This window comes from Maylandia zebra, linkage group LG5 (assembly GCF_041146795.1).
Source record: "Maylandia zebra isolate NMK-2024a linkage group LG5, Mzebra_GT3a, whole genome shotgun sequence".
NCBI classification, from domain to species: domain Eukaryota; kingdom Metazoa; phylum Chordata; class Actinopteri; order Cichliformes; family Cichlidae; genus Maylandia; species Maylandia zebra.
Window position 1 is genome coordinate 31,053,320 of NC_135171.1, and position 14,412 is coordinate 31,067,731.

At 39.9% G+C, this 14,412-nt stretch overlaps 1 protein-coding gene across 1 annotated transcript in view; it reads left to right on the plus strand.

Moving 5' to 3' along the window:
• The window catches only part of kctd6a (potassium channel tetramerization domain containing 6a), a 33,600-nt gene extending 23,381 nt beyond the window's left edge, over positions 1 to 10,219 (plus strand). Inside the window, exons 4-6 of the mRNA XM_004547375.2 lie at positions 146 to 398; positions 9,254 to 9,412; positions 9,545 to 10,219. Coding sequence (XP_004547432.1) covers positions 146 to 398; positions 9,254 to 9,412; positions 9,545 to 9,655 — 523 coding nt within the window. The 3' untranslated portion in view covers positions 9,656 to 10,219. The remainder of the gene's footprint in view (positions 1 to 145; positions 399 to 9,253; positions 9,413 to 9,544) is intronic.
• The last annotated feature ends 4,193 nt before the right edge of the window (positions 10,220 to 14,412 follow it).

Below are 14,412 nucleotides of genomic sequence, written 5' to 3' on the forward strand. Positions count from 1 at the left end.
CATTAGGAAAAAAAATGTATGAAACATGATTATTTAGCTTACTTGCACATCATTTAGCAGCTCTCCTGCCCCAACTTTAACTGACAGCTCAGAATTGTTGGCTCAGCAGTCTTGACTAATCCTGTCTCTGGTTCTGCTATTTCAGCTACATCCTCAACTTCCTGCGGACGTCAGAGCTCACATTGCCATGTGACTTCAAGGAGACGGAGCTGCTAAGAAAGGAGGCTGACTTCTATCAGATTGAGCCCCTTATCCAGTGCCTGGGAGACCCCAAGCCGCATCTGCCCTACCCCACAGACAGCTACGAAGAGGTGGTTGAGTTGTCCAGCACCAGAAAGCTCTCCAAGTACTCCAATCCTGTTGCAGTCATCATCACCCAGCTCACCATCACCACCAAGGTCAGTGGGAAAAGGCCTGGTCAGGCTGTATTGATCTATCACAGCAGATTTTACAGTATATCTATTTATTTATTTTTCCTTTAGACTGCTTCTGAGTCTGCTTCTAGAAAAAAACAAACAATTTTAAATAAAATTGATTCGTTTTTTTATGCTTAATGCCTGATTCATAAATTTTAAGTTCTGCTACTGCTTTTGCATTTTCCATTGAGTGTCTATACATGCTGACTGGAAATATTACTTTTTAAAAAATAATATTAATTATTACAGTTTTACCATAACTAATTTGGGACTCCTATAATAGGTTATTTCTTTTAACTAGTTTAACCACTACAAAATAAGTGATGTGACGTGCTTTTTGGAAAAAGTACACTGTGTGAAGTTAACATTTACAGTATTGCAATTGTTCCCCTTATATATTATTAATTCCGGAATCTTAAATTGTTGAATATCTTTCTACGTTCACTGAAGTTTAAAACAGACTCTGAAGAGTGTGATGACTCTGCAGTATTTGTTTTTTTCTCTCTTCACTGTCCTCACACCTGGAAGTGGTGAAGAAACAATAAAAACAGTAGCTTTGGGTGCGTTGTTTTCTCTTCATTTTGGCCTCCCGTCCACACCGAGATGGCGTTTTCACTCTCGAAAACGCATACATTTGAAAACGTGCAAAACTGCTCTTGCGTCGCAGTGTGGACAGCGAAAATGCAAACTTTCTAAAATGATGACGCATGTTAGTCATATGATGCAGTCATGTGACCAATTAAAGTAAGACAGCAGTTGTTTTGTTTGCTCTCAATTTTAACAGCCTTATTAAAGATTAATATCAGTCTGTACATGCTCCAGATAGCTTTTCTTCAAATTCTTTAACTATCTTTTGCAACTTTGTACTTTTGTGTTACTGGCAGCAAAAACTCCACCTCATAGTTAGTCCATTTAAAAAACTCGGTGCTTTTCCTCAACATTTTGCCACGACGTTTCAAAGAGCCGGAAAGTAAATAAGCAGCAGACAGAAATGAGGCAGGTCAAATCTTCTTGCGTTTCACGCACGCGCAGTACTGGAACGTAAGTGTTTTCGGCCATTTCAATGTGGACGCGCAGCCTAAACAGGGAAACCCAGGCCTCCCTTTTCCCAGCCACCTCCTCCAGCTTATCTGGGGAAACACCAAGGTGTTCCCAGGCCAGCCAAGAGATATAATCTTTCCAGCCTGTCCTGGGTCTACCCGGGGCCTCCTCTCGGTGGGACATGCCCTCTCCCCTCACAGGAGTCTGAGATACTTAAACTCTTTCACTTATAATAATAACAATAATGGATTGCATTTATATAGCGCTTTTTGGGACCCTCAAAGCGCTTTACAATTCCACTATTCATTCACTCTCACATTCACACTGGTGGAGGCAAGCTACAGTTGTAGCCACAGCTACCCTGGGGCAGACTGACAGAAGCGAGGCTGCCATATCGCGCCATCAGCCCCTCTGGCCATCACCAGTAGTCGACCACTTGGGGTAGTAATTCGTTCCTGGCCTGGCATGGGTACTCCAACCTTTTCCAGCTGAGGATCATGGCTTCAGACTTCAGTGCTGATTCTCATTCCTGCTGCTTCACACTCAGCTGCAAACTGTTCCAGTGCAAGCTGGAGGCCACATCTGATGAAGAAGCCTGACCCATAATCATAAGTGAATTGATGGCGTATTTTCATGACCCAACTGGGCAGGTAGACAGCGTGGACACCCAAGGTTGTGAATGCAATAACTTGAGAGTGAGATGACATAGGATTTTGAAATTCATACCATAGACACAACTACTAAAAACCTTGGATGAGTTTGAATCTCAGTGACCTTGACCTCAAGTTCTAAACAATCTAAACACTCTAAACAACTTGTCCGGAACTGTTTTTATCATCTAAGAAACATTTCTAAACTCAGGCTACTGGTGTCAAAGGCAGAACTTGAGATGATTATTCATGCATTTATCTCTTCTCGTTTGGATTATTGTAACGGTCTTTTTACGTGTCTCAACAAATCAGCTCTGGATCGCCTTCAGTCTGTACAGAATGCAGCGGCAAGACTTTTAACTGGTACAAACAAGAGGTCACACATTACTCCAGTTTTGGCTTCTCTTCATTGGTTGCCTGTAAATTTTAGGGTTCATTTTAAAATTTTAGTTGTAACTTTTAGAGCTCTGCACGGTGAAGCTCCCCAGTATATCTTTGACCTGCTGAAACCTCATGCTTCATCCCGAGCACTTAGGTCTTCAAGTCAGAGGCTACTGGTGGTCCCACGTACTAGGTTTAAAACACGTGGGGATCGGGCTTTTCAGGCGCTGGCACCTAGGCTGTGGAACTCTCTGCCGTTGTCTTTACGCTGTCTAGACTCTACTGACTCCTTTAAAAAGCAGGTGAAGACATTTTTATACAAACGGGCTTTTAATTAATTTTAACTTGTATGTCTGATCTTATTGTAAAGCACTTTGTGATTTTTATCTGTGAAATGTGCTATATAAATAAATTTTACTTACTTTTACTTACCGTATTTCCCGGACTACAAAGCACACCTGAATATTAGCCGCACAAGCTAAAATCAGGGGAAAATCCTGTTTTGTACATACATTAGCCGCACCTGACTAAAAGCCGCAGGTGTTTCAATGTTGACTTATCATATGTAAGAGAATATGCACAAAGCGAAATGTCAGGAAAGAGATGGCTGTTTGGAGACACATCCCTTTTATTAATATTTTTGAAAAACAAGTTATGGGTACATATTTGCACATTAACTGCGCTTCATAAATGAGTAACAAATGTAGTACATAACAATAACCTACAGCACACCAGAAAAATAGATTGGACTACCTTTTAGGCTCAGGTGCTGTGACACGGCTTTAACAAGAAGAAAAGTCAGTCATTCACCACCATCTTCCTGCGCACTAAAACCACCAAAGTCCTCTTCTCCAGTGTCGGAAACGAACAGGCTCAGGGTGGCTTCGTCATCCACTCTCAGCTTCTTTACTTCGTTGTCAGTGTCAGAGTCGAACACCCTCTGAAGGGCCGTGGCGGTGTCCTCCTCTCCATCATGCAGCAGTCCAGCCCTTCGAAATCCGTTGGTGATCATGGATGTTTGCACACTTTTCCACGCTGTCAGATTCCACCGGTGGAGTTGGGCATAACTTGCTTTTCGCAAGTTTATCGCCGCACATCATCCACGCCTCCCGCTGAACGCGTAGCGCTACTTTGAAGTTTGTTTTTCGCGCTACTTGTATGGCACTATGTTGCCTGGCGGATGGACATGTGACCAACATACCACCCTTGAACCCCGATACTGTGTGTCTGATCACATTCCCTTCCGCCAGGCAACGTAGTGCCGTACAGCAGCGGAACAAACAAAACAAATCGTCTTACGATATGACAAAAATCATGGACAATCCATAGAAAAGCCGCACCTGACTAAAAGCCGCAGGGTTCAAAGCTTGTGCAAAAAGTAGCGGCTTATAGCCCGACAATTACGGTAAGTTCAAAGTCAGAGGTCAACTTTTCTGCAAATGACCTAGGACAGCGGTCCCCAACCTTTTTTGCGCCACGGACCGGTTTATGCCTGACAATATTTTCACGGACCGGCCTTTAAGGTGTCGCGGATAAATACAACAAAATAAAACTAGTACCGGTACCGAAAAAAAGAAGATTTATTCATAACACACGTGAAAAGACCCAGGAAAACCAAGTTCACGATAAAAATGATAACAAAATAACGCTGAAAACCGATAAAAACCCTGAAAACCACACATTTCACACCTGAGCCTCAACTCTCGCAGCCCGGTACCAAACGACTCACGGACCGGTACCGGTCCGAGGCCCGGGGGTTGGGGACCGCTGACCTAGGACTTTCAAATATAAAGCTGAGGTACATCTACTAGGAGACTGAGGAGAAGCAGCTACCAGTATTTTTTGCTTTTTCCTACAAAATTTTAAATACATGTTTTAAATTTATACATTAATCCTAATTTTCTGTGATCTGTAGCGGGTTGTAGCCCAGAAGCTGGACGGCTAACAGGCTGCACAAGCAACATCTTCTCTATTCTGTGAGGGATTTTCATAACTTCATTTGATTGGATCCTGTTAGAAAAGTTAATCATTTCCCAACTCCACAATCCACAATTCAGTTTGGCAACAAATTGCACCATCATGTTCAAAGTGAATAAGAGGTGAGAGAGTGCTGAAACCTGAACTGCAAAGGTTTGAAACCTCTATATTGGGATCCACACAGTGTTCATAACACATCTACGCTTTGTTTATGTACATTTCTCAAGGACTGTTAGCACATTTGTTGTGTATATTTTATTTTAATGCAAACCCTTTCAAGGAAGGGTTTTCCTCCTGTGGTCTCAATACAAACTCAACATGTGTTGTGTAATTTTGGTAATTCAGACTTATAAAATTAGCTTGGCTAGGTGCCTTTTTGTATGCCATGATACTGATGGCAAACTTCAAATCCACAGGATCTCCCAAGCTGTGCTGCAGTTGCACTTTACTCAGCACAGCACCAGACCATCGTTGCAAGGTGGAAACCACTGAAAATAACATGTTTCAAATCACAGCCCATGTGAAAGCACCTTACAGATGGGTGAACTGACGATACCTTAAGTGTGCAGTAAAAGCTTTCCAAGAAGTGTTAAACTTCTTTACCCTGACTCCTAGAACAGCACTCTTTCTTCTATTTGTGACCTCCTGATTTTCACACTTTGCTTCAGATTTTTCCTTGCCTGCATAATGAAAGGCACACTTCAGCAGTGTAGACTGGCACTGGGTCTCCCTTCATGTGGCTTGAAACTTGTGAGAGGGGCTCACAGAAGCAGAGGAAAGCTCTGGAGGTGGGGAAGGACGCAAAGGAGTCGGTGGCTGATGTTATATTCATAGATTCATGAATACTAAAAGAGCCAGAAGTGTTGAGTTACTTGTGTAAATGAGGACAAAAACTCTAAATATGTAATTCTGATGAACAGAAATTAGTTTTAAGAGATTAATCAATGTCAAGAGAGGGAGTTTTAACTCGAGTGTCCAAGCTGTTTTATCAAACATGTACATTATAGCCTGCTAAAAGTCTATAATTCAAATTTTGTAGATATAAATGAGATGTTGTTGAAATTATACAAAAAAAAGGAAAAAACAAAATGTTTTTGTGAGCTGTTGTAGATGCATAAAGGCAATAAGAAGGCAGTTGCTGGGTGATTACCAGGCAATGTGATTGCATCATAATATACCATGCATAATTCAGCTTTTGTTAATTAAAAATTAGGTTTCCTCAGCAGGAAATGGATAGGTGTCCACTCCAGGTCAGGGATGAGCTGCTCCCCCAAGCAAAGGAGTTTAAATATCTAAGGGTCTTGTTCAAGAGGGGAGAGGGAAACTGGAGCTTTACAGACAGATTGATGTTTCAGGAGTGTCACCAGGAGGGGACAGCTGAGGACAAGTGAAGCTGTAGATTTAGATGGATGGAGGGTGTTATTGTCATAAGATAAACTTTCTTTATAAGGCATTATAGATGTATAAAAGGTAAACACAGGTCATTTTAATCCATTGCTAGATTGTTGCTAGGCAATACGATGACATAATATCTGATATAGATTAGAACCTTCAGGGGACTAAAATGTACTTGTGTGACAAGTTTTGTTGCTCAACTCCTCAAAAAAGCATCATTGTTATTTTGAGGATTACATTTTTCCTTCAAGGCTTCCACAGCAATAAATCTTCACTCTCTCAGCAAACATGGGTGAAACATCGACATTATCTCCCCAGTGGGTGTGGTGTGACAGCAGAAAGTGCTCTGTAGTAGGACAGATGGCTGCACAAAGCTTCAGTCAGTTTTCTCTTTGAGGAGCCAGTCTATCTGTTGGATTAATGAAGTGGAGAAATTAAATGCATGCCTTTCTTTTCTTTTTGTTTCAATATGATATTTGATTGACAAGTTATTTGAATATTAAATGGCTATGATCAGACATTGAAGCTATGTCTAGCTTCATGTTAATCCTTTCGTATTTGTTGCATTGCTTCTCTGCTCATAAATCTGATCATTAAAAACCTGTTATGTTGTTCCGTGTTTAAGATGAGAAATGGACTTCAGAGCAGGAGATTGTAGTTTGAAGTCTAAAGCTTTTTTTATATATATATATATATTCTTAATCCTATCACAGTTAAGAATATTTCATTTGACTCCATAATTTTATTGTATTTCACATGACTGCATAATTTTTTTTTCAGAGCCAGTGTTCTTCCCAGTCTTCCCAGAAGCAAACTCCTCAGTCTTGTATCATTAATGAGAATTCGGCAGCTAGGTTTTCAGCTCTTCTTTCCAATCTGCCCATATCAACACCTAATTTTATTTTATTTTTTTAATTTAGTGATTTAGTTCATTGGTTTGTTAGTGTATGTTCATCAGTTCTCAATAGCATAGTTCTGATAAAAGCCCAACAGATTAGATTCATTGCCGTAGAAGACAATGGAAAAGTCTTGATCCTTTTCATCTGATCAACTGTCTCATCAAGTTTTATTTTCCAAGTTTTATCTGATTTCCAAGATCTCCTTAAAATATAGTCTCCCACATAGGTACTTCTTCCTTCCAAGCTGACGTCCCTCCTAAATTTATTAATGATGTTCTGCCAGTCATCTTTCCTCGTCTAAAATAAATCATTTCCTTTCATCTGGCTGCATTCTATATTACTGCAAAACATTGTCTTCCCTCAGCTTAAAAACACTCTCTAGATCCCAATTACAGAACCATTTCTAAACTTGCATTCAATTAAAAAATTCTTGATAGACCTGTCAGGGAAACAATATCTTTGATAAATTCAAGTCTGGTTACTAATGAAACCACAGCACTGAAACAGTATTATTAAAAAATTGCTAATGATATTCTTTTGAACCCAGATAAGTGTGAATATTCCATTTTAGTCCTCTAGGACTTATCTTCAGTTTTAGACACCACTGACAGATCTAGACAGATTAACAGCGGGTTTGGTATCTCTGGAACTGCTCTCAAATGGGTTTATACTCAGAGATGTTGAATAGAGAGTCGCATCTTCTCCGTTCATAAAAATGGACCAATTTTTTAAAAAAAAATCTTTTTAAGGGCAATGGTGTATCATAGTGTCTCGCAATTGTTCCTGAAAGTTAGCAACATACACTAGCTGGGGATGCACTTTTAAGAAAGTAAGAAGTTAAAAAACTAGACAGTAAGGTATTACCATGCAGCAATCACTTTCAGCTGTGGAGTAAGTCAGCTGTTAGTTGATTTTTTTTTCATAGAGTGTTATTAATCCCGAAGGAAATTCATACCGTGGTTATGTGATCGGCTGCTCCCACAGATGATCACTCTATAAAAACATGAATTTGAAGATGAATTAATTTGTAGATTTTGGACATATGACCAGTTGACAATAAGGCATCAAACACATAATATTAACCAGGAACAAAAAAAATGTATAATTTTATCCTAATGTTATGAAATTAGAAAAGCAACTTTTGCTGGTTGAATGAAATATAACATTACGACCTGTAGCTTTGTGGCCCGTTTAAACATATTTATCCACTGCTGTAATAAAATGATAAGTGCACAACAATAAGGTAAATGGCTAGCTGTTTTTGTGATTAAGATTCAAAGAGCATATTTGTGAATTTTTGTAACTTGTGTTTTTTTTTTGTGTGTGTGTGAATATTTCATGTTTAAACTGTTAAGTGAGAAATGTGTTTTCTAAACAAACCTCATGCTGGTCCACCGAATCATTCTGATGTCAGCTAACAGTACCGAGAGTCACATGACAATCGCATCCTTTCTTTTGAAAGTCTTAAATTCATTTGTCATTAAGATTATTTTCAGTCTGAGTTATTGTGGAATTACTGACAACACAATGAAGAAAATCTGACAGATAAACAAAAATTATAATAATTTAAAAATCTATATTCCATTAGTAATAACAAAAAATACTAAGTTGCGACTGGGGTTGGTTAGCATACAATGTTGAAAAATTAACAACAGCAGCTTTGACTGTGATACACAAACTTAAATACAGTACCTGATGGTAAATCACACACTTCTGGAATGTGGGTATAAATTTAGTCACTTGGAAGCAAATGGTTACAGAGGCTGACAGCCTTTAGGTGTGTTCTTTAAGGTTTTAATTACTAGGTGCCGATAAAAGCGACATAATTTGTGTTACTTCCACTGTATACCTACAAAAGAAGCCCAAACAGTATTTTGAATTATCGTGATAATTATTTTGAATTTTAAATCCTATTCTTCTATTTTATCTACCTAACAAAGAAAGAAGGACAAAAGACAAATTGTAGAAGAGAATTGGAGATGAATAATAACTACGTATGTCACGAAGGCAGGCACTGTAAGGTTTTCTGTTACCACTTTGTATAATTATATTATGTATACATTTTTACTTTGAAGTCTATATGAACAACATGTCGAGCCCGCATTCTGGGTCCCCACTGATCCCCACTATGATCGCTCTGATCATACTCAGTTAAAAGATCCATCAGAATTCTTATTAATAACTACATTGTCCTCATCTGTGCCCCCCATGTGAGGGGTACCTCAGGGCTCAATTCTTGATCCAGTTCTGTTTTCTTTATACATATTACCCTGGATCATCTACTAAACTGCTTCAAGGGCTTCTCCTATTGCTATGCTGACGATGCACAGCTGTACTTTTGTACATATGTAACAACCTCAACACCTTCTCCTACCTTGGTGAAAGCTTTATCGCTATTGATGAGTCAATATCTTCATATTTGCTCCAGAAAATCTCATAATTGGTGGAGATGGTGTTAAAGTTTAACCACTCACACAGTTCTCTCTTTCTCCAGATCCATGCAATGCTGGAGTCAATCTCCTGCAGTTTCACAAAATGGAACAAACACATGATGGACACCAGAGATTACCAGGTGTCCTTCACCTTCGGGCCATGTGACCACCAACAGGAGGTCAGCCTGCGTGTCCACCTCCTCGACTTCATCTCCAAATCTGTGAGTCCATTTTATTTTAGCTCACCGCTAGCATTGTGTGTAGAAATAAATTATCTTAAAAACCAAATATAGTCAATAATATAATTGGATTTAATGTGGTGCTATGACTTTGTGTCCATCTTCATGTTTCAGGGGTTTACGATACGCAACACACGTGTTCATCACATGAGCGAACGGGCTAATGAGAACACAGTGGAACATCACTGGACATTCTGCCGCCGAGCTCGCAAAGTCGATGAGTGATGGATGAAACAAAGGATTGATTTACATTACAGATATTTAATGTGCCATCAGGCACTGACAGAAACTTCTTTGTGTTTGTTGTTTTGTGAAAACATTGTATGTTTTGTGTTTTTGAGTTAATCCACTCAAAGTTAAAGTACAAAGTGAGGCCACTGACATCATGAGAACTTCAACAAATACTACTACTGCTTTAAAACAAACACCCAATGGACAAACGTTTACAGACAGACTTCAAGCATGTGGAATCTGTCTGTGTTTGACCCTCAAGCACCTTTTGAGATGAGCTGGATCTATGAATGTCTGCTTATCACGTCACTTCCTCAGTGTTGGACTTCACTAATCTGGAGTAAACCAACAGATTGAAAATGATTATAGTTGATTGATTTTAATATTCATGGTTTTAAATGCAGGTGTTCAGTTATCAAATACCTTGAATGCTTCATCATATCTTTCAGTACATTGTGAGTGTTGGATACAGTTTTGGCACGTCAGTGGGGTCGAAAATTGGTTGTCTGCCAGTCATTGTTCACTACAAATAAAAAATTTTTTTTAAAAAAAGGTTAGTTTTGTGTTATTAAAATTGGTCAGAATTGGGTTTTAGGGGTGTTTTTTTTTTTTTTTTTGGGGGGGGGGGGGGGTCTAAACTTTGAATTTGAACAAAATGACACGTAAAAGAGTTTAAAATGACACAAGCCAATATTTTATCCACAACAGAACATAAATTCTATAACAAATGTTTAAACTGAGAAGTTTTACAATCTTATGCACAGAATTACCTCATTTCAAATTTGATGCTTGCTACTGGTCTCAAAATTGGGGCAGGGGCATGTTTACCATGGTGTAGCATCTCCTCTTCTATTCAAAACTTCTTGAAGACGTCTGGGCATAGAGGTTATAAGTCTGGAGATTTGGTGTTGGAATTCCCATTCTTGCCTGATATAGGTTTCCAGCTGCTGAAGAGTTTGTGGTTGTCTTTAACGTATTTTTCGTTTAATGATGTGCCATATTTTCTCTATAGGGAAACCTTTATATACTTTTCAGCATTCATAGTTCCTTCCAAAAAATGCAAGCTGCCCATACTGTATGCACTTATGTACCCCAATATCATCAGAGAATCTACCTTTTGAACTGAATGCTGGTAACATGCTGGAAGGTCTCCCTCTTTAACCCAGAGGACACAGTGCTGGTGATTAATTTAATTTTCTACTTAGTTCAAATTCTTTTTTTTCTTTTTTTTTTTTAATATATCGTGCAACAGTGGTTGCCTCCAGGTGCTTTACAATAATACAAAGAGAACAGGAAAGACCACAGCAATCATATAAACAACCCTATGAGCAAGTGCTTTGGTACCATGCAAAGGAAAAACTCCCTTTTAACAGAAAGAAACCTCCAGCAGAACCAGGTTCAGGGAGGGGCACCCATCTCCCATGACTGGTTTGGGGTGAGGGGAGGAAGAAAGGACAAACATGTGATGTGGATGAGAGCCAGAGATTAATAACAACTAATGATTAAATGCAGAGAGGTATAAACACATTGTGAGTGAAAAAGGTGACTGAAGAAGAAACAGTCAGTGCAGCATAAGGGAGGATTAAAGGTCACCTGATCCAACCCTAAGTATATGCTTTATCAAAAACAAACATTTAAGCCTGATCTTAAAAGTAGGGAAGTAGGGTTGGACCTTAAAAGCAGGGGCCTTATTATTCAAGACCTCATATATGAGGAGCAGGATTTTAAAATCGATTTTGGATTTAATAGGGAGCCAATGAAGGGCAGCGAATACGGGGTGAGATGTGCGCTCTCTTTCTAGTCCTGGTCATTACTCTGGTTGCAGTATTTTAGATCAACTGAAGGCTTTTCAGGGAGTAATAGGACATCCTGATAATAATGAATTACAGTTTTCCAACCATGACGCACCAGAGGCCCCCATGCGCTAGGGGTGGGCCCCCAGGCATGCACCTACCCACAACCCTGGCGACACACCAACCAGGACCCAAGCCACCAAGGCCCAGCCAGAACCCCAGCCCGGAGGCGGAGCATCCCCAGAACCCCAAGTCACCAAACCCGTCCCGGACCCACGGCCGGTAACCTACGTCCGCCGACACAGACCCTCCCCCAGCCGCCAGAAAAATACCACCCAAGAGCGACCAGAGCCCCATCCAGGTCATGACCACAGCCCCCGGGTTGAACCCACCCAAAAAACTTGTCGCTAGGCAATCCCCAGACACTCTACGCCTTTACCCACCCCCCACATCAAGTATAATAACGAAGGTGGGACAAAAAGACAGAACAGATGTGGATGTTGCAGAGAGATCATTGTAATCTAAATATAAAGCCCACTGTTTTTTAAAATATTTAATAAAATCTTCATCTGTAAGCAATGATGTATCAAATCTCCAGTTTTTACTTGGCGGAATGATCTTCTTATGTATTAAAATTAAAGATACAGAAGCATGATTGCTGACAACTATAGGGTGTATTTCAGTGTCAGTGTGCTGTTGACTAGGAAATAATCCAGACAAGAGTATGAGTGATGGACATGTGAGGGGAAAAAAAGTATATTCCTTACGGTTGAGTTGAAGGGAACGCCATGCTTTGCAAAATCCAAAATCGCTCATGTCCTCTTTAATTATATTTGTGGACTGCAAATTATGCTGTCCTCCCCGCTGTCCTTCAGGGTGTTGGAGATGATTAAGCAGATGTGGTTAGTTATTTGTCAGTTATTTAGTATGTTTCGTATAACTGAAGCTTAAAAAAAAGGTTGGAGTCGAGGAACAGGGTACACCCTGGACGGGTCACCGGTCTATCACAGGGCTAACACAGAGAGACAGACAATATTATATGTTTGTCCTTGACATGTTAAACCACAATAAATAGCAATAGAATACACGTTGTGTGTGTATGCTTTACAGCCTCTTATAACCCCAGAGATTTTCCTGCACTTTGAAATCTTGTGTGATCTTGTGAATTTTGTCCAAGCAACTATCTACTCTTGCTAGATCTCAACAAGACATAGTGGAATGTGTTAAACCAGCGTTCTCCAACCTTTTTTGCGCCACGGACCGGTTTATGCCCGACAATATTTTCACGGACCGGCCTTTAAGGTGTCGTGGATAAATACAACAAAATAAAACTAGTACCGGTAATGAAAAAAAGAAGATTTATTCATAACACACATGAAAAGACCCAGGAAAACTGAGTTAACAATAAAAATGATAACAAAATAACGCTGAAAACCGATAAAACCCCTAAAAACCATACATTTCACACCTGAGCCTCAACTCTCGCGGCCCGGTAACAAACGACTCACGGACCGGTACCGGTCCGAGGCCCGGGGGTTGGGGACCGCTGTGTTAAACAACAGTGGTTTCTGGAAGTATTCCTGAGCCCATTTAGTAATGTCAGTGACACAATCATGTTGATGAGAGATGCAGTGTTGTCTGAGGGCCCGAAGACCATGGGCATCCAATAATAATCCTTGGCCTTGTGCCTTATGCACAGAGATAGCTCCAGTTTCTCTGAATTTTTTGATGATGATATGCACTGTAGATAATGAGAGTTGCAAAGCCTTTGCAATGTGACATTGAGGAACAGAGGAGACCTTCTAATACATCCCTTATATTGTTAATCATGTTACAGACCGAATACTGAGATCAGTTAAATGAATTACTTGTTAGATGTTATCCCAGGTAAATATTTTTGAACTTTCTTGCCCTTTCAGCCCTTTTTTGTCCCCATGCCAACTTTTTTGGGACCTGTAGCAGGCTTGAAATTTTAAATTAGCTCATTTAGTGGATAAGGTGTACAATTTCTCAGTTTAAACATGTTATGTTATTTATGTTCTGTTGTGAATAAAATATTGACTTGTGTAATTTGAAAGAACGACCCAACTTTTCTTGAAATCGGGTTATAGCTCATGCTATTGTGCCTTGTTTGTTTTATTAAAATGAAGATTATTTTATTATGGGGTTTGCCGGACATTTTTATTTTCTGTAGCTTCTAAAGTGAGCCATGGCAGAAAAATTTTAAGAACCACTGTCTTAAGCCAACATTCTTCTGATTGGTTGACCCTAATCAGCAGAAGATATAAATAGCAGGTTGGTGAAACTCTTGAGCTCGGTCACCTGTGATTCTATATAACAGAGCCAAGTGTAGATGAAGCTGTCTAAAACTCTGCATTTAAAGAAGTCCTAAGCCTGAATTTTCCCCCTCGTTCTATTGTAATGAGCTTGAAATAAAGTGACTTGACTTGTGTAGGTTTTGTGAAGACGTTTCACCCCTTATTTGAGAGCTTCTTCGAGTCTAAAACCAAATCGTAAAGAGTCCCAGGTATTTAAACGCCAGTGGGGTTATCCTTTAAGAGTTTCACTGACCCAATGTTGATCATGTGCCTCATCACAGGAAGTGTGAAACAAGGTTTAGGTCATTATCACCAGAGGTTTTTGGTGAAACCATTATGAGACATTGCCTCATGCAATCACGTAACCTACTGAGGTCAACTAACACAAGATGTGAGTGGGGGTTGAGGCGCCTGGGAAGGAATCTCAAAACTGTATTGTAGGCGGCAGACAGTCGGTGTCGTAAGCAACCCTCTCTGTTCAAAGGTCACAGCAACTATTTTTCCTGACCTATCATATGAGCACTTTGCACTGTCCCATCTCTAATCCATTGCTGACATCTCCTGGACCCTCTGAAATCTCCAATGAGATGATGCCGTGGTCAGTGATCCAGTTGACATAGTACTACGTTTCATCCTCGAT